This window comes from Notamacropus eugenii, chromosome 3 (assembly GCF_028372415.1).
Source record: "Notamacropus eugenii isolate mMacEug1 chromosome 3, mMacEug1.pri_v2, whole genome shotgun sequence".
In the NCBI taxonomy this organism is placed as follows: Eukaryota; Metazoa; Chordata; class Mammalia; order Diprotodontia; family Macropodidae; genus Notamacropus; species Notamacropus eugenii.
The window spans coordinates 276,133,604-276,154,973 of NC_092874.1; the positions used below are offsets into that span (position 1 = coordinate 276,133,604).

The 21,370-nt window shown below is 40.6% G+C and overlaps 1 protein-coding gene across 2 annotated transcripts in view; it reads left to right on the top strand.

The window, feature by feature from the left end:
* The first annotated feature begins 4,256 nt into the window (after positions 1-4,256).
* Positions 4,257-21,370, top strand: part of CRADD (CASP2 and RIPK1 domain containing adaptor with death domain) — a 216,621-nt gene continuing 199,507 nt past the window's right edge. For both annotated transcript variants that reach the window (XM_072655586.1, XM_072655587.1), the window contains exons 1-2: positions 4,257-4,590; positions 8,918-9,220. In XM_072655586.1, coding sequence (XP_072511687.1) covers positions 8,923-9,220 — 298 coding nt within the window. In that variant the 5' untranslated portion in view covers positions 4,257-4,590; positions 8,918-8,922. The remainder of the gene's footprint in view (positions 4,591-8,917; positions 9,221-21,370) is intronic.

Below are 21,370 nucleotides of genomic sequence, written 5' to 3' on the forward strand. Positions count from 1 at the left end.
AGTTATAGGATCACAGATTTAGAACTGGAGCCCGTCTTTCAAGTTTTTTTGTACATCACTCCTCTTTTGATTCACTCTTCTGTCCAGCCAATCTGGATTTGTTGCTGTTTCTCATGTGTGACATTCCATTTGTCCCCTGTGCACTCCCTTCCTACCTCTAAAGTTCAGTTCAATTGCCATTTCCTAAAAATAGCTAATCTATGTTGTTTGTCCTTCCTTTTGAAAAGGACTAATGTCATCATGGGGTGACGTCTTGACTCATTCTTGAACTGGATTTAAGGGAGGCAGAGTTGCCCAAAGCTGTCAGCCTCACTCTCCCTTCTAGAGTCATCAAAGTCCAATGGCAAGACAGAAGTCAAGATAATTGGGGATGGGGACTGGGGATGTTGTAGATGACCTTGGCATCTGATCAAGCTCTAAGCACACTACAGTGCTTGCTTCAGCCACCTTCATGAATTTGGAACAAACTATTCTCATAAGTCCATTCTGCCAGGGGAAATCCGCACTTCTTTGGAGTAGACATCTCCCTAACTCAGTCATGAGTTTGAGCCCTGCCTGGTTTGGCTTATTTGCCAAGATGATTTTTACTGGGGTGTGGCTGCTGTGTATGCTGCAGCTTCTTGGAGTCATAGGTGAGGGTTGTGTGACAGGTGGACACCAAAGTTGGATGAGCAGCCCTGAAAAGAACTTGGCCAACCCTCACATCAGTGGTACTAGCCCTCTCTGAACAGCCCATATACTCCAATAATAGCTAATAGTTAACATTTATATAGTGCTCACTAAGTGCTGGGCACCATGCTAAGTGCATCATGATTTTTCTCTCATTTGATCCTCATAACGACCCTTGGAGATAGAAACTAATATTATTGTTCCATTTTACAGATGAGGAAATTTTATCTGGAGGCAAACAGAGGTTAAATGACTTACCCAGGTTACTTAGATACTACCCAGGGTAGTATCTAAGGCCAAATTTGAACTTGGTTCTTCCTGGCTCCAGGCCCAACACTCTCTCCATTGAACCACCTAGCTGTTCCTAAATTATAGATTCCCCCCATTTCCTAGTATCCTTCTTTCACAATCTGTGTATATATTGTTTCTCTACAACAGAATATAAGTTCTTTGAGGGCAGGGAATACTCTCTGTTTTTTTTTTTTTTACTATGTCTTTGCCAAGAAAACCCCAGAGAGAGTTACGAAGAGTCAGACACAACTGGAAAACAAGATAGAAGATTTTATAGTCTCCCCTGTTGGAATATAAGTTTCTTGAGAACAGGGATTCTTTTATTTTCATCTTTGTATCACTAATGCCAAGTGCCCAGTGCCAAGTTGGTCTTTAATAAATGCTTGTTGATTGATTGAAAGAATTCATCAAATTCAATCCACTTATTTTACTAATGAGGAAATTGAGATGGAGAGAGGTGAAGTTACTTGTTCAAGGTCACACAGGCAACTAAGAGAGATTTGACTTGAGATCTCTGATTCCAAAGCTATTGAAGATCTCTCTTGTGCCATATGTTCCTTCCCCATTTTTTCCTCTCCTATTTATTCCCATCACATGCCAGCTTGTGGTTTGATAGAGAATATGTCCCAGCCACTCTCTTCTAGTATTGTAGCACCCCAGGATTATTATTATCCTGGTTGCCTAGCAAGGAGGGAAGTAAAGCACCCATCAGGACACTGCATGGATTAATTATTTTTCCAATCAAGTCAATGAAAGGCTTAGTATTTGTAAGGGATAGTTATTACACTTCAACATTAACATTCATTAATTGATCAGGACTATGGGCTCTTTGTATTTTGAATTACTATAACCTATAGCTTACCACATTATAATATCATAAAGATAATTATTTAGTACATGGATATTTTCATAATCACTTGCTTTAGCTACTTCAAAAGTGCTCATGAATTAGGCCTTCATAAATAGGCGATTAGCCTAGTTCTCTGCATTTCTACAAAGGCAGTGTTTAGCCAAGAATGCTGCATCACAGTATGGAATGAGTTATTAGAATTCATGAGGAGAAAACATGGATTCAGCAAGATAGCTACTAATTAGTACAGACAATTAGATGATACTCTCTCCACAGATGCTGTAGCATAATACCTTTATTATAGAATCACAGAGGAGACTAAAAAACTCCCTCCCTCCCTCTTTTCCTTCCTCCCTCCTTTCCTTCCTTCCTTCCTTCCTTCCTTCCTTCCTTCCTTCCTTCCTTCCTTCCTTCCTTCCTTCCTTCCTTCCTTCCTTCCTTCCTTCCTCCCTCCCTTCCTTCCTTCCTTCCTTTCTCTCTTTGTCTCTCTCTGTGTCTCTCATAAGGTTATTATTCCTAGAATACAAAGGAAGTAATATATACAAAGTGCTTTGTAAACCTTAAGGTGCTATGTAAATGCTCACTCTCACCATTATCCTTCATCCTTCTTGTGAAGGCCAGTCCCTTGACCCATATGTGTTTGCACAGCCCATCTACCCCATTCTAGCTTCACTCGCTTGCTTCCTTACTTAGCCTCGATCCCTTTGTCTGACACTTTAATTTTTCACTAGCTATGACCCTTCTAGTTTTTTTTTGTCCCCTGATGTTTCATTGTTTTTGATCTGCCAATCACTAGCCCTGAATATCCCGCCTCTTCTAATTTCTCTGCTGATGCTCCTGGGCTGCTAAAAGTCACTGGAGAAAAATCACATCAAACTCACTTCTTATAAGTTTGTGGCATATATAGTAGCTATTGGGTTATTGTTACTGTTAGACTATCCTCCCCCACCTTTATCACACCCCTATCTTGTTCCACATAGCAGTTGGTCCAAACTTCTCTCCTACATTTTTAGCAGATAGTTTGACCTCCTTCTTCTGAGAAGATTGAGGCCCTTCTGGTGAGTTGTCTCTACCATTTTTTGAACTTTCTCAGGATCATTCCCCTGCTCATCCTTACTTTCTCTTCTTTCCCTCTAGCTATAGAAGAAAAGCGAGCCCTACCCCATTACCCTGAATGATCCCTCTATACCTGCTCTTAAACCCTTTTCTTCCTTTCTCCTCCAGGAACTTGTTCTGGTCATCATCCCTATCTCCTACAACTCAGTAAAGTGACTTTACCAAGGTCACATAGTGAATCAGTGCCAGAGTGGAAACCTGAACCCAGGTCCTTTGATGTTGGGTTCAGTGCTCATTCCAGTCATCCATACTCCATTTGAAAACTTCCATTGATAGAGAATTTGCTACCTTGAAAGGCAAACCAATTCCATTTTTTAAAAACAATACTTCGCAATGCCATGCCTTTCCTCTGAGAGCAAGGATATTTTAAAATTGTTTAGTCCAGTAGAATTGGAAGTGCCTTGAGGAAAGCAGTTTTCATTTTTGTTTATTTTATCTCCACCCTTCCCCCCATGACCATTGCTAAATGCTTATTGAAGGGAGTTTAGTGACTATATAACTTTAGCAGTCCCCTCATTTTACAGGCAAGGAAACTGAGGCTCAAAGAAGTTAAGTGACTTGCCCCTTGTCACACAGCTATCTACTAGCAGAAGCAGCACTAGAGAGAGGAAGTTCTGATTCCAAAGCCAACACATTTTCCACCTTCCAGACTACTTCCCTTGGACTGAACTGAATGAAGGATGAATGAAATGAGAGGTAACTAATGCATTGATTTCTGCATGTCTGTCTCCCTTTATTTCTCCATCGCCTTTTATCAGAGGTTCTTTATCTGGGATCTGTGAACTTGCTTAATACACACACATATATTAACAAACATATATACACATACAGAGAGATTGAGATATATGGATATAGATATATAGAGCATGATATAATATGAATATATGTATAACATGGTACAATAATATGGATAGAGATATAGTAAATATATAACATGATACAATGATATGGATATAGTTACATTACATAACTATGGATATAGACACATATTATATGATATAATGACATGTATATAGATGTGCTATATAATATGATACAATGTAGATATATTTTACATTATTATATAATATAATACTATATGGATATAGATATTATATAATATAGTACATATAGTATAGTCCTATGTATATAAATTTGTTATATAATAACATGGATATAGCCTTAGTATATATCTGATATAATAACATAGCCATATAGATATATAATGATATAGTAACCTGGATACAGATATATTGTGATATAACAATATCTAAATATAGAGAAATGATTATATTTCAATGTAATTAGTTTCCTTCATAATCCTTTGTATTTTATGTTATGCATTTAAAAGCATTAGTCTGAGAAGGGTCCCACAGGCTTCACGGGACGCTGCCAAAGGGATGAGTTCCGTGACACAGAGAAGGTTACAGTAACAGGCAGCCAAGATCTGGCTGAATTGCTGTTGCAGCCTCTGCCCACAGCAAACATGGCGACCTCTCCCTCGATGACGTAACATGCCAACAGCAAAGATGGCGTCTGACCCAACTTCCTGGGCTGGCCCCTAACAAAGATGGCTACCAGCACTTCCTGTTTGGGGAATAGTGCCTCTAACAAAGATGGCGGATGCATGACAGGTTGCCCCAAAGCCGGGACTCAAGGGGCTGCCTTCTGAGGGCGTGGTGGCTGTAAGTAACAGGAAATAAGAAACAATGTATCCATCTTTTAAGGCAGCCTGTCTGTGACGTCAAGGACCTTCACAGCGGGGCGCCCCCACTCTGTCTGGGTCCTTTCCTTTGGTATCTTTTTAGTGGCTGATGGACAGGTGCTGGGATGGCTTTGGAGGCGCTGTGAGCCCTGGGGGTGGGGGGGGTCACTTGACCTCTCTGGTCTCCAGACCTCGCTCTGCCCCCCACCTACTGTGTGAGGTGGGAGTGGCCACTTGACCTCTATGATCCCCAGACTTGACCTGCCTCCACCTACTGTGTGACCTCAGTGTGGTCTCTTGACCTCTCTGGTCCCTAGACCTCTCTCTTCTCCCAACCTGCTGTGTGATGTCCGGGTGGTCACTTGATCTCCCTGGTCCCCAGACCTCGATTTGCCTCTGACCTGCTGTGTGTCAGCGTGGTACAGTGGAAAACGCTGGGTTTGGGGTTCAAATTCCGACTTTGTCAGTTACTCTTTGTGTGATATTGAGCAAGTGAGTTCCCTTTTTTAATCTTAATTTCCCCATCTGTAAAGTCAGGATTTAATAACTTCGAAACAGCTGTTTAGAAGCAACTGTTTCTATGCTGCCTAGAGGCAGCCAGCTGCTATACTGGAAAAAGCACCCAACCTGGAGTCTGGAAAACCTGAGTTCAAATCCAGTCTCAGACTCTTTCTAGCTTGTGTCGCCCTGGACAATTCACTTCGCTGCTGCCTGCAGTTTCCTCATCTGTAAAATGGAATTATAATAATAATAATAGCACCTACCTCCCAGGGTGGTTGTGAGGATCAAATGAGAAGCCATCTGTAAAGCCCCAGGCATACAGGAGGTGCTCCATTAATGCCTGTTTCTGTCCTCCTGGGATTGCAGCCTTCCGTTTCCTCTTATTTATGCCCTTTATTTTGTTCTTATGTTCTCTATTATGTTTTTATTTATGCCCTTTAGATGAGAACATAGGCTCATAGATTTGGTGCTGGAGCACGTGAGTCCAACCTATTCATTTCACAGAAGGGAAAACTGAGGCAAAGAGACTTAAAGTGAATTACCCCAGATCACACAGATAGCAATAAGCAAATTTGAACCCAGGTCCTTTGACTCCACATCCACGGATCTTTCCATTCGCAGCCCCCCCCCGCTCCCCCCCCCCCCCCCCCACCTTAAATAAATCACTTTGCCTCATTGACTAGCCAACAATAAGTTCTGGACCAAGCCCTACTTGGTCATTGTCTGGGCCCTGATTGGCTCAGAATGAATATAAATGGCAGTTGTTGCTGTTTTAGCCACAAACCCTGAAGGTCTCCCCCTCCCAGATTGATTTTTTCTTTTTGGACTAGATAAACAGGTCGTTCTTTGACTCATTTCTTACCTTGCCTTAAGGGGAAGCTAGGTGGTGCAGTGGATAGAGCACCAGTGCAGGAGTCAGGAGGACCTGAGTTCACATCTCCCCTCAGACACTTGACACTCACTAGCTGTGTGACCTTGGGCAAGTCACTTAACCCCAATCGCCTCATCCTGGGTCATCTCCAGGCATCCTGATGAATATCTGGTCACTGGATTCAGATGGCTCTGGAGGAGAAGTGAGGCTGGTGACCTGCACAGCCCTCCTTCCCTCAAAACAAGTGAAGTGCAAGTCGTGTCATCATTTCTCTGATGTCTTCTTCCACACACCTTGCCTTCATCACTGAATGAGTATTGTAAAGCCTTAATTTAAAAAGGTCACAAGGTCCCCCACTGCATGCAGGGCCATCTCCAGTCGTCCTTATCTATATCTGGACACTGAACCCAGATGACTCTGGAGGAGAAAGTGAAGCTGATGACTTTGCACAGCCCTCCCTCACTTAAATCCAATTCACTTGCAAGTCATGGCATCACCTCCCTGACATCATGTTCCTCTTAGAGAATGAAGGGTAAACAGCAATGACAACGACCAGGTCTCAAAGTAGTGCTAAAAAATAAGTGGAACCTGAGAGTTCCTTTCCCTAAGTTTGGAGAAACAATTCCTCCTAACAATTCTGCCTCTGTTACTTAATCCCTGTGTGACACTGGACAGCTCACTTGCTTTGTCTGCTCCTGTTTCATCTTCTGTAAAAAATGAGCATCTCTAAAGTTTCTTCTCCCTCTAAATATCCTTGATTTTGCTGACTAGAGGAATGGAATGTAACCAACCTCTGGGCCTCAGTTTTCCTTCTGGTAATATGCCCAGGGCACCCATTTTTAAGTGCCTTCTATTTCTTCAGAATGTTTGATTCCTGCTGTTTAAACTGCTCCTGAAATTTTACCTTCTCTGCTAAGCTTTGTCTCCTTCCCTTGGCACTGACTGCCCCTGGTGCCCAGAATGGTCTTCCTCCTCAGTCTTCCTCTTCAAATCCCTGGTGTCCTTCAGAACTCAGCTCAAGCAACGCCTTCTCCAATGGTGATTCTCAAGGTTTTTGGTCTCCAAACCCCCTCCCCCTACTTTTATTTATTTGGATTAAATCTATTGATATATACTATATTAAAAATGAAAACTGATGAATTTTGAAAATTGTCATTAAAATAATTCCAAATCATTATATCTTAACATAAATTATTTTTTTCTGAAAATGACTATATATAGTTATAATAAAGACTATTTGGTGTGAAATAAAGTTTTATATGAATAGTAGCATCATTTTACATATTTTTGCAAACTCTTTCACATCTGACTTAATAAAAAATAGATTCTTTTATCTGCAGGTATCATCTATTACCATATATTGTTTTGGTTGGATATGAAGACAATCTGGCTTCACCCTGATATGCAGTTGAAAATGAAATATTTTAATAAGCAAATATTGTCTTAGTATTATTATGAAAATAATTTTGACTGCTTGGACCGCCTGAAAGGGTCTCTGTGACCATGGCCAAGTCTTGTAACCTTTCTGAATCTCAGGCAACTCCCTACCAAGTCATAGAAAGGTTGTGTCTGTATTGGTGGAGGGGGTTTCCACACTGGGATTTCCCTGGGCTACAAAATCACAGATCCTTTGTGTTTTCATATATCTCAGTGACCTGTGTCTGGCACTGACCTAACATGGAGCAAAACAACTAAAGTCTAACTGAAAGGGTAAAGGGGGAGTAGTTGAAAAAAGAATGGAAAAGTAAATTGGAGCCATATTGGGGAGAAGAGTTATATGAAGTATTTTTAATGATGAAAGGCCTGCTATTTCTGGGGTGCACTTTGTAGACTACATCTCCCTGGATCCTCCTAACAATCCCATGAGGCAGGTGCCACAACTGTGTTATTCCCATTTTTACAGGTGAAGAAACTCAGGTCAAGTGATTTGCCCATGGTCATGCAGGTAGGAAGGTAGCATTTGACTCCAGCAATGCGCTCACTTTGCACAGTGCCTCTCCTACCCCTTTGGAATTCTTGACTTCCCTTTTTTCTTTACTAAGTGAGCAACTTTTTTCCATTTTTTGTTATTCAGTTGTTTTTCATTTGTATCCACCTCCTTGTGATGGTGTTCTATCTAGTGTGCCACCTCCATTTTCTTTATCCCCCAATAGAAAATGCCACCTCCATTCCTTACGGGGCTGCTTCCTTTACTTCCTCGGAGCCACCACTTACAGTATGCCTTTCTTGATTCTCATCTTCTTTTGTCCACTTACCCCATTAATTTATACAAAACTTGTATTTACTTATCTAGCGCATATTTCTCTCATGTATCCCACCCTCAACTAGTAAAATGCAACTTCCTTGAAGCTGGGGACTATTTCCATGACTGTCACATAGCAGGCACCTAATTAATGCTTTTTGATTGACATTATATCCTGACCAGGAGAATGTATGATTTTGGGGAGCGGGAACACTTCAATTTTACTTTTTTAGCTGAGGAATCTAGATGGCTACTCTTCAGACTTGGAGTCAGGAAGACCTGAGTTAAAGTACTACCTTGGATAGTTACTAGCTGTGTGACCCTGGGCAAGTCACCTCTCCCTGCCTCAGTTTCCTTGTCTGTAAAATGGGAACAATATTAGCATCTATCTCCTAGGGTCGTTGTGAGGACTAAATGAGACAATAATTACGAAGCATTTTGCAGACCTTAAATCGCAATGGAAATGGTAGCTGTTATTATTTATATTTTATTTCCTTATATATACTTTTAACAAACAAGGAAATAAGTTAGAATAAGCTAGAATTCTTTTTGTGTGAGATGTCACATCCTCCGCGTGACTTACTTCTTTGTGTTTGATCTCATGTACCTGATTGTACATAATGAGATCTTCCAGCTGTTAAAAGCATGTAAGACTTCATCCCTCTGACTCCATGTGGTCTCTTTCCTTTTCAGACAAGATGGAGGCCAGAGATAAGCAGGTTCTCCGCTCCCTTCGGCTGGAACTGGGTGCTGAAGTTCTGGTGGATGGACTTGTTCTTCAGTATCTCTACCAGGAAGGAATCTTGACGGAAAACCATGTTCAAGAAATCAGAGCCCAACCCACAGGCCTCAGGAAGACCATGATGCTGCTGGATATCCTACCTACACGAGGCCCCAAAGCCTTTGACACCTTCCTCGATTCCCTGCAGGAATTTCCCTGGGTGAGGGAGAAACTGGAGAAATCCCGGGAGGAAGCCATCCAAGAGATACCTACAGGTAGGCTCAAAACCATTTCCACCAAGCTGCTGGGGATGTTCAATCTTGGCACTCAGTCTTGGAAAGTTGGAGATTTCTGGTGTTGATAAAGAAGGAATTAGGGAGGAAGGACCGTTTGACTTGAGAGCATTCTGAGGAGAGAAGTGGGAAGGGAATACTGAGGTCTGGTCAGCCATGAAGCTAGAGAAAAGTTTTAGAATTTCTTTCCTTGAGAATTTGGCAATCCAAGCATACTTCCACTGAGAAGACAGATGGTTTTTTGAGGACTGGGAGCATTTGGAGATTGAGGATGGAAATTTGGGCTTTTAGGTGCCTTTATCAGGTGCCTTTATGTGTGTGGTTTCAGGACTGTTGGCTAGTAAAGGCTTGTCCCTGGTGACATCTGAAGGAAAAAAGTCCTTTTAGCCTCCCATGTATAACCACAGCTGTTCCTCGATCTGGAGACTCATGTCAAGTCCCAAGTAGTTTAAGATTGGCATCTTTTGTGTGGAAAGGTTGTCAGTATGAAATTTGCCTCAGTTCTACTTTACTAAAGTCGCTGGAGGAGATGGGTTGGTTGTGGGCACTGTTTGGAAGAGAGTGCCCATGTTACTTCAGGCAAGTTTGAAAGTCAGGAATGACAATGTTAAATCCTGAAATGTGTTCTCTCCTATCTTCTGCCAACATTTGCGCTCTCTCCCAAGAGGAAAAAGCAGAGAACTTAATTGTTTTATAAAAAGACAATCAGAAATTGTTTTGCATTATTCTTAAATTTATTTTTCATATGTACGTATATATGCATACGTATAATATATATGCATATGTGTCATATATGTATGTGTGTGTATTTTATTGATGCCTTTCTCCCCATCCTCATTTACAGATATTTCCTCCTCTGTGCTCCCCCACCTCTACTGAGCTACCCCCACTGAGCCTTCTCTTTAAATAAAGTATAGAGAAGAAGCTTTTAGGGGTACCCCTGATTGGTTAATGAGTTCCTGAATTCACATGATGAATTTACTGGGTACAGATGTTTGTTGGATTGGAACATCTTCTGTAGGGACATGGGCCTTACGGGCAGGGAACAGTGTGTTCCTCTGTTCCCTAGTGACTGGAGTCATTTTTAAAGATTGGTAGATTGAGGTCCGGGGGGCCTTCTGGTCTCGTTGGAATCTCTCTTATAGGCTACAGAAAGAGATCAGAGGAAAAGTGGCTTTGCCCATCCCTTTTGGATATTTCTCAAGTGATTTCCCTACCTTATATATTCAAACTGAGTGTCACACAAGAAAAATTAGTTAAGCAAAGCTGACTGATGCATGAACTGTGACCAATAGTGTATACAGCGTTCTGTACTCATAGACCCTCATTTCTCCAAAGAAAGGAATTCTGTTTCCTTAGTTCTTCTCAGGGTCAGCTTGGTTGTCACAGTTATACTGTTCAGCTTCATTTGAATATTTTTGCTTATATTATATATATATATTATATTATATTATACATACATACATATACACACACACACACACACACATATATATTATTGGAGTCACTGTTTTCCTGATTCTCTGGCTTGCATTTTTTTGTAATTTAGGAAACGAAGTTTTTTATTGTTGTCTGGTAGTGGTCATAGTTGTATGATTTGAAATGTGGAAAGTATTTCTGTCATTTTGCTGTAAAGACAGAAGTAGGGAAGGGCTCAAGGAATTCTAGAACCACAATGAACCTCAAGATCATTGCATCTAACACCTTAATTTGAGAAATGGGAAAGATCAGGTCTAGGTAAGGAGAGAGTTGCTCACCTTAGGATCATGCAGATAATAGCACTCCATTTCAAACCCAAGTCTCCTGACCCAAAGTCCAGTGATCTTCCCCCTATTTTAGCAGCAATTAGCATGGAATCTATGAACTTGTTTTCCTAGGAAAAATAATTGCATTCCCATAGAACTTGTCTCCTTAGTAATCCTCTGTATTCCTTTTTGTGTATTTGAAAACATACCTCTGAAAAGTGGACTGGGAGCTTCCCCAGACGGCCCAAAGGCACACACAAAAGTTTGACTCCTTGCTCCATAATGATTTATCTTTCTGTATGTTTATAGTTTGCAATCATGCTTCTTTTACAACAACCTCATGAGGTAGGCAGGGAGAGCTTAATTTCCATCTTCCAGATTTTATAGGAAGCTAAGTCTCAGAGAAGCAAAATGACTTGCCCATAGTCACACCAAGTTACTCAAACCTGGGTCCACTTATCTTTCTAGGACATCGTATTGGTTGTCTGGAGATGGCATTGGACCTGAAAGTCAGTGCAAGTGGTGGAAACTTCAGGCTCACTATGTCCTCTTTGTTCAAGTCTTTGCCCCAATGAACAAGTCAAAACTCAGGAATAACAAGAATTAAAAGGGTTTATTTCAAAATATGCCAATGTAGCAACTTGTCAATTCCCAGATATCAGCAAGGATTCAGGATGGAGCCAGCTTTTATTGATAACTTTTGTAATGAGATAAAAGAGATAAAGACAGGTCAAAAATGTCCAGGTCAGCAAAAGGGGCTGGGCTCCTCCCCAGATGTGGTGTCATAAGGAATGCCATTATAGGGAATGGAAATGGGCTTATTACTGGCTAACAGGGAGGGAATACCTGCTGTGTGTGGCATAGCTGCAGACTAGGGAAGGTAGCCCCCAACATTGATTAACAGGTACCCAAAAGACAAGCCAGAGTGGAGACAATGGGGGCCTCCCTGAATTTTAATATCCCCCTGGTAGACCTCTTCTTTGGCTGAGCAGACACAGACATGTCATGGCAAATCAGGTATGGAAGCCAAGCGGTGTACTAACTAAAACCTGTTTCCTCTCATAACACTTAGTTTTCTAAATTGAGATTCCCTCTGGGGAAAAGAAGCTTTCCCTCTTAGATGTACCTTTTTTGAAACCAAAGATGACCCTTCCTTTGAGCTTTAGACTCAACAAAAAAAATGGCTAATTTTGAAATATAGGTAATTAGGCTGTATTCACAGACACCTTGAGTGAAAATGGGGCATCTTGGTGGGTTTCTTATTCTGCCCAAAGGACAGGGGAAAAAGAGAAGCCAGTTTTGCTGACCAGTGAAGTCAAGCCAACTGGGTGAGAAGGGGGAAAAAACAACCGCGTGGAACAAACAGACACAAGTCAGAAATGGCAGCCACATTCCTGACGTCCTCTTAAAGGTTTCACAAAGTGATGTTTTTGCCAAGTGCTGTTGATTTTTCAGGGTAATCAGTGCAGATAGTGGGCAGCACCTAGGGAAGCCTGGCTGTTGATTAGCCTGGCCTGGTTTTATGGCATTGCTGCCGAAAACAGCGTTCTAGAAAGGCGGCCCAGTGTGTACACGTGTGCTCCGGATCCATGTCCATGATGAGAAGCTGGTTTTTGTCCTGCTGGGTTTTGGACAATTTACAGCTGCTTATAAGTGTTAGTGTTTATTTCATCTGTTTATTTTTTTGAGGAGGAAGAATGGAAGAAATGACTCGTTGGGAGATCACAGACTTCTTTTTGGAAAATGAGCTTTTAAAAAGAAACCATTTGATGGAAAATTGAGGTCTTATAAATCAAACCACTCTGAGTTCTTAGGGCAGGGTTTTACCATTTTCAGGAGCCTGCCTTTCTTTGTGATAGTTGGGACTCAAATAATTTTTCTCTCTTTGGAATATATACATATCCATCCATCTATCTATCTATCCCTCTGTCTATCTACCTATCTATCTGTCTCTCTATCTATGAGTGTATATATACATGTAGATACATGAAATATATATGTGATAAGACCTTAGCCAGAAAGGGCCACGGTCTCATACTGCATCCTGGGCCATCTCCAGTCATCCTGATGAATATCAGATCTCTGGACCCAGATGGCTCAGAAGAAGAAAGTGATGCTGGTGACCTTGCACAGCCTTCCCTCCCTCAAATCAAAGTCAACTGCAAGTCATGTCATCCTCTGGACATCATGGTCCTCTTCAAGGATGAAAGACAAACACAAAAAAATTAGGCTACATATCCAATATGTAAATACATACAAATTATATATATGCTATGTAGAAAAGTATATATCCTCCCTTTATATATATATCCTATATGTATATACGTCCCCTCTTCCCCCTTACGAGCATATTTGGTCAAGCAAAACAAATTCTCCTATTGTCTATCTTTAAACATATCTGCACATGCACACACACACACATGCACACACACACACACGCACACACACATGTACACCTCAGTCTGCACTCAGCATCCATCACCTTTCTATCTGGACATGGGTAGCATGTTTCATCATGTTGTGGTTGTTCACTTGTTTCAGTCTTGTCCCACTCTCTGTGACCCCATCTGGGGTTTTCTTGGCAAAGATCCTGGAGTGGTTTGCCATTTCCTTCTCTGGCTCATTTTACAAATGAGGAAACTGAGGCAATAGGGTTAAGTGATGTCCTCCTGTCATACAACTTAGTAAGTGTCTGAGCCTGTATTTGCATTCAGGCCTTCTTGATGACAGACCTGACCTTCTGTCTGCTGCACCACCCAGCTGCCCCTTTAATCTGGGGCCTTGATTAATTAGAAAGCAGTAGATTATTTTTCCAAATCAAGCAAAGAACAGCAGTGCTTAGATGCCTTCTTGTTGATGTTCCTGTGAGAGACCCAGAGACTCATTTTCTAGGACCCTGATGCCTCCTATAAAACAGCCTGGCATTATGAGATTTTAAAATAGTTTATGCTTTATTTTTAGAAGAATGTTTGGGCCCTGAAGGTCCAGACGAGAGTACCAGAAGGTACTCTTTTACACTGTATTTATCCAGTCCCAACTTTATTCTCTCCAGTAGAAAGAATATGGGATTTTGATTCGGAGGAATCAGATGTGAATCCCAGCCCAGCTCCTTAGTAGCTGTGTAACCCTCAGGCAGGCCACTTAACTCTCTGAGTCACAGTTTCCTTATCTGTAAAATAAAAACCATTGGACCCTCTGGTCTCTGAGGGCCCTTCTGATTCTAGATCTGTGGTCCTGTGATTCTGAGATCATTCAGTTGTACAGATTGGTGATCTCTTTTTGGAAAGACTGCTGGCTAGAGACATGTATTTTCCCTTTGGTCCAGTAGATTCTCTGTTGCTAGAGTGAAATCAGTCTATTTTGTTAGGAAGAGAAAGTTGGGGTTTTTGGTTTGTTATTTCTCTGACACTGAGTTTCAGAATTTTTTTTCCATTATAAGTTCTGAGCTGGTTTAGAGGCCTTATTTGGTGATTGCATCACTTTGATTTTTCTATTTTCCAGTTTGGAGTCTGGTATTATTTCATGTGGCATATGGGCTGCATGTAGGTTCTGAGTCTCAAAATAACCAAAGATTATATTTTAAATGCCCCCAGGAGATGATCTCCTGATGCCAGAACTGACTGGATCTTGTTCTTAGTTGGAAAGACCTTATATTTGCCAAAGTCTTGACTTTAATTATATCCACAGGTAGATGCTAGGTAGACTCAGGATAGATTCAGTGTTTGTGTGTGTATGTGTATGTGTGTTTTTGCATATATATGTGTATACACATACACACATATATATACAGATATACATATACATACTACACTGTATAGTTTGCATATATGTACTATACAGACTATAGTCTGTCTCTATTCATATATGTATACATATATACTGTCTACACACAACATACATTCACATATGCACACCCATATAGTCCAAACACAATTGCTTCATCTTTAAGATGGAAATTGTCTATTTAAACAACCAATAGTCCTTTAATCTGCTGGGCAGCTTTTCAAAAGAGTTTTTTACCAACAAATTACAGGGTTGGGTTGTAAGATCATAGAGCTATAGATTCAGAAGCGGCAGGGTGTTAGGAGGTCATCTCATCCAACCCCCTCCTGTGAACAAATCTCATTTTACTGTTTTGGTTTTGTTTTTACATTGTCTCCATTTCCAAATATATCTTTCCCTTCTCTCCTAACCTTTGAATCATCTCTTGTAACACATTGAAAAAAGAAAAAGAAACTAGCTTAGTAAAATCAATAAACAAGATTATAGTTCTCGAGCTGGAAGGGCCTCCCGAAGCCATGTGCTCCAATTTCCTTATTCTGTAGGTGACAAAATTGAGGCTTGGAGAGAGACTTGTCCAAGGTCTCACAGGTAGTGTCAGAGGTGAGACTTGAATCCAGTTCCTCTGCCTCTGGAGCCACTCCCCTTTTCCCTGCAGATAACACTGCCTCCTAGTACACATGGCCCTCTCTACCCAGAATCCTCCATCTCTGAAAAGTGAGGGAGGAGATATATTTTCTCAGCTTTTCTCTGGAGTGAGGCTTGGTTGTTATAATTGTGTAGTTTCAGTTCCTTCCATTTACATCATCATAGTGATGGTGTGTATGGTTTTCTGGTTCTGCTCATGCATTCTTTGATGATTCACACCAGTCTTCCTAGGCTGCTCCCAGTTGTTCTGTTGATGCAGAAACATGCCATCCCATTCGCACTCTGCACTTTATGGAAGACTCTGCTCTCTGGTTCTGTTTCCACATAAAGTGCTCCCATGAAGATGTTAGTGTGGACATAACCTTTCCAACTTTAACTCTCTGGGGTCTATGCCCGGCAGCGTGGTGGCTGGGTCACAGGCTACATGCACTCTTTAAGCATAATCCCAAACTGTGCTCCAGAAGTCCAAATAATTCCTTTTACAGATGAGAGTCAAGGCTCAGAAAAGCCAGAATCTGAAGGTCCTCTGACTCCACATCTTTCATTCCCATTCCTCTCCAGCCTGCACTCCCCAGATACTTAGGATCTGCATGCTACTGGGCAAGTCACTGCACTCCTCTCTGCCTCAATTTCCTCATCTGTAAAATGAGGATAATAAAAGCATCTGTTTCTCAAGGTGGTTGTGAGGCTCAGATGAAGTATTTGTAGCAAATACTTCAAACCAAAGCCTTACATAGATTCTAGGTATTATTGTAATAAGGTATTATTACAATCACCGTCATTGTCATCAAGGGATTTGCCCATGCTCAATCAGGTGTTCTAGTGCACCAGAACTTAATCTATGGTCTTTTGACCCAAATTGAGTGTTCTTTACATGACACCAACAGGATCTGGGAAAACAAAATAATCATAATATTCTTGCACCAAAAATAACTGCCTTATGGACAAAACTGAATTGCATATTTCTCTTTGTGCTACTTTTTGATGGTGGAAATGCCAGGAATCTCCAGTTTTTTGAAGCAAAAATAAGAGTTTCTTTCAGGTTTTCAAAGCAAAGGCAAGAGATTGACTCTTTTTGATATAATACAGTGTGCTCTTTAATTCAACTAACATTTTGGAGGCTCAGAAGATTATCTCATTCTGAGATGGCTTCATAATTTGATCAGAAGGATTCAGAATTGGATTTCAGGTTACCGGTATACGCAACAATTGAAAATCCATTTGACGAAGTCCTTGGGCTATGAACATGGATTCCAGATTTGGCAGTGGTATCCTTAAAACATTCAGCTCTGCTGTGATTTGTGAATGTGGTGTTTTTATAACCTTTGAACTAGTCTATAAGCCCATCATGAGGTTCTGGGTGAGCCTTATGAGGTGTCTATAGTGGGTCCACTAAATGTTTCCCAACAGCTGATGAAACTTGGAAAAAAAATGTCCATTATTTAAGAAACGTCACATTATTCAGAGAATCATCATTGACATCTACCTGCTTAGGGCTGTGTGCTGTGTATACTACACATCTGGCACATGAATTCTCCTGGAGAGTGCTTGTGGAGTTTCCATGTTCTCTGCCCAACACATGCGCTGCCTTGTCATGGCCTTAGTATCTTGAATTCTTGACGTCAGTCCAATCCAACAGTAATTTAGGAAGAATTTATGATATCATCTCACTACTAGTCTTTACATGAGCATGAGTGAAATTCATACAACTCTTTTTAGTAGAAACCATTTGATTTGTAATCCTAAAATCATAGATTTAAGGTTGGAAGGGACTTCAGAGACCATCTATTTCAACCCTTTCATTTTATAGATAAGATGGCCAAGGAAAAGAGAAGTGACAGGATTTGCCCAATGTCATTGGTAGCAAAGGCATCTGGGTAGAATTTGAACCAAGGTCATCTGACTCAGAGAGATTGTTTTTTCCTCTGTACTGCACTAATATTGATATGCTGGATGATCTTCTTGGTTAACAGCATTAGGGGTGTAGATTGAAAAATGAAAAAAAAAAACACTTTTTTCAATGCTGGTTTGTTTAGATTTTTAAAAATTAACTTTTTTTCAATTAACAAACTTTTTTTTTGTCTCTCACTTACTTCCCCTCCCTCTCCTTACTGGAAAAACAAAATCAAACCCTTGAAACAAATATTAATAGTCAAGAAAAACAGATTCCCATATCTCTTCATTGACACTGGAATCATTTTTGGTCTTTGGGTTTTCCAGAGTTCTTAAGTTTTGCGAATTGTTTTTGCAATGCTGATGTTATGGTACAGGTTGCACCCTTGGTTCTTCTCACTTCACTCTGTCCACACAGTCCTTTCTTGGTTTCTCTGAAACCATCCCTTTCTTTACTTTTTAAAAAAATAGTATAGTAATATTTCATCACAATGATATGCCACAGCTTCTTCAGCCATTCCCCAATTGATTGTGTGTTGGTCCTTCATTGCCAAAGAAGACCATGCCATCAGAGAAATAATGACATGACTTGCACTTGATTTTGTTTTAAGTGAGGGAGGGCTGTGCAGGTTACCAGCCTCATTTTTCCTCCAGAGCCATCTGAATCCAGTGACCAGATATTTATCAGGATGACTGGAGATGACCCAGGATGAGACAACTGGGGTTATATGACTTGCCCAAGGTCACACAGCTAGTAAGTGTCAAGTATCTGAGGTGAGATTTGAACTCAGGTCCTCCTGACTCCTGCACTGGTGCTCTATCCACTGCACCACCTGGCTGCCCCATCCCCAATTGATACGCCTCCCCTCAATTTCTAAGTCTTTGCCACCACAAGAAGAGCTGTTATAATTGCTGTTTGGACATGGAGAACCTTTTCCTCTTTGCTCTCTTTGTGTAAAGGCTTAGCAGTCAAAAAGTATGACCAGTGTGGTAACTTTCTGAGCCTAGTTCCAAACTGCTTTGGAGAATGGCTTAAGTTTCATTCATCCACTCCACCAAGAGTACATCAATGTGCCTGTTTTCCTGCAGTCCCTCCAGCATTTGTCATTTTCATTTTCTTATTAATATTGCTAATCTGAGGAGTAAGAGGTAGAATCTCAGAGCTGCTTAGTTTGCATTTCCTTAATGATTTGAAACCTTTCTTTTAATGGTGATTGTTGATAGCTTGGATCTCTTCCTTTAAGATCTCTTCCTTGTTCATATCATTTGATATCAACTGGCAAGTGGCTCTTAAGTTTATACTTTTGAACCTAATCCTAAACTTGCTGGAAAGATTGTTTTCCCCTGGTATACTGTTTTCCCTTCTTATCCATCTTGAACTTTGTTTCCTAGGAAGCCATGAAAAGCATTAAGGTTTTTTTTTTTTATTAGAGAACTTTTTAGAAGTAGTATTGAGCTGTGAAATAAATGAGAAGCCGTGTCGTACAGTACTGGTTTGGGGTTCAAATCTTACCTCTGACATTTACTGCCTCTGTCATCTTGAGCAACTCCTCTAACTTCTCTGGTTTTTAGTTTCTTCTTCTGTAAAATGTGAGGATTGGATGAGAGGCCTCTGTAGTGGCTCCTATGATCCTTCAGTGGTATCATAAACATATCATAACCTCTGCTGTGATACTTTCATGGATCTATGATTTCAACAGTGTGGAGACCCCTTCACCTGGGGTGGGTGGGCAATCCTTCCATGTCATTTCATCCTGTGTGAATCTTGTCTTTGTTTCCTATAAATGCTCTGTAAAGACTCTACCTAAAGAAGGTTCACCTCGTACCTTTGCTGTGACTGAGGTACCACTGTGGTCCTGCTCTGTCCTGCCGCTATCCCTATGTGACTGTCCCGCCGCTATCCCTATGTGACTGTCCCAACAACTTTTTTGGTCGTAGCCTCAATACTATCTTTTACATCAATTGAAAAATGGTATTAAGCACCTGCTAGGTGCCACACATTGTGCCAAGTGTACCCCACTGGGGCAAGTCATTATCATTAACTTGTTACAGCCTCCTTATGCCTTGCTGGGGAGGGACCTTTGTAATTTAAATTCTTCTGAATTTGGTTTCGTGATATGTAGCCTTATAGTTGAATGAGCTCAATGCTGGTGTGCTTTGGAAGGGAAAGCCTTCTGGGGATTATTGAAGCCCTGACTGGTTTCCTTGGAAAGAGGTAGTATAACAAAGAATCTAGCCCTCATCACTGTGTCCCATCTGGATACCTTCTAGCTCTGTGACCAGAAGTAAGTCTTTTAACTGTGTGAGCTTCAGGCAAATGTCTAAGACTCTACTGGGCTGTCACTTAGTTGCAACTATTGTGGGACAAGTTCTCACACCAACAAACTCACAACTAATTGTTATATGAATGTACTGACGTGCAGTCTTCCCAGGACAGTCTGCCGACTCAGTTTTGGCCCCAGCTCATCTTTTCTTTTGAGCCTGTCTCTGAGTTACATGGATGACCAGACTGACTCAGAGGGTTGCTTGTCGTAATTTGGGCACTTAATTTTTTTCATATACTTTGACTTTTCAACATTTATAATTCATACTGTGTATTTCTTTGAGGAGTTGTTTTTTTTTTTAATAATCGTAATCATTGCTCTCCCTTCTTTAGTATTTTAAGGTTTGTAAAGTGCTTTCCTTACAACAAGGCAGACAATGAAGATATTATTATGCCCATTTTATAGATGAGGAAACTGGTGGAAATAACTTGTTAAGAAATACTTGCTAATAAATATTTCAACCAGAGCCCAAGTCTCTTGACTCTAACTTTTTTTAATTAAAAAAAGTAATAGTATTTAATTTTTTTCAAATTACACATTAAAAATTCAATTTTTGAAAGATCTTGCATTCCAAATTTTTCTCCTTCCCTCTCTCCCACCCCTCCCCAAGATGACAAGCAATCTGATATAGTCTTGACCCTAACTTTAGCCCTATTATGGTAACCTGCCTATAGAGTTACAGGGAATTGATTAAATAGTAGGGTGTCATATGGACATAGGAGCATCATCAATAGAAAATTGAGATTTTAGGAGATGAGGAAGTAGATGTTTGGGCTCATAATTGCTGATGTCTTTTCATTCTTGTTTTGATGGTTATTAAAGAATATTGTATCTTTTCTATTCTTTGGAGATCTTTCTCTCTTTGAATTTTCCTGAGGATTGATGCCTTGGGTGTCTTTAAAATTATATCACTTTTTACATAGGTAATTGTCTTTCTTCTATAAGTAGCAAGTCTGGTCCAGTCATTTTTTCTTATTCGAACCATTTCTACTTCCACCCTCATTGGCTAGAGAGGTATTAGAATTCCAGCTCTGTAGTTCTACCGTTGGGTTTAGGAAAACAGATCTCTATAAAAGCAAAACAAACTCAGACTCTGTCCGGTCTGTTGCATTTCATTTCTGGTGGTTGTCCTTCCTTCTGGTTTCTTTTGGAGAGGCCATCAAAATACCTTGCTTTGTCTAGAGCTCATGACACATTTTACTCTCTCTGTAGGCTCATTACCTTCCATTATCCTTCCCTGGCATGTTTTTCAAACATGCTTGTGCTCTGAACAGGTATTGCCCTTGGCTGCTCCATCTTTCCACTTGGCAGAGAGATTGGTTGTTTCTGGACTCATTTTCCCTCATTGTGATCACTGTTTTTCATCAGTTAAACCTCTCTAGGAAATTGTAACAGAGTCCATGTATTTGCTTTTATCCATTTCCCATTTTTGTGTGTGTGGAGTCTACAGCTTATTAAAGCAGGCTGAGTTGGAGTTACTCTAATGGCAAACAGTTCCTTTTCATCTTTATCCTTTCCTGCTAATCTGGCATGTACTTTGACCTTTGTTCTCAGCACTCAATAATATGATTGTACAGAGAAAGTTGATTTAAAAATGACTGCATTGTTTGTAGCAAGTTGCTTTCCAATCTTTGAGATTTCTTGTGTGTGTGTGTGTGTGTGTGTGTGTGTGTGTGTGTGTGTGTATTTTTTCCTGTACTTTCTAACTCTGTAACTGAGAAAACTATTGATTGCTTGCAATG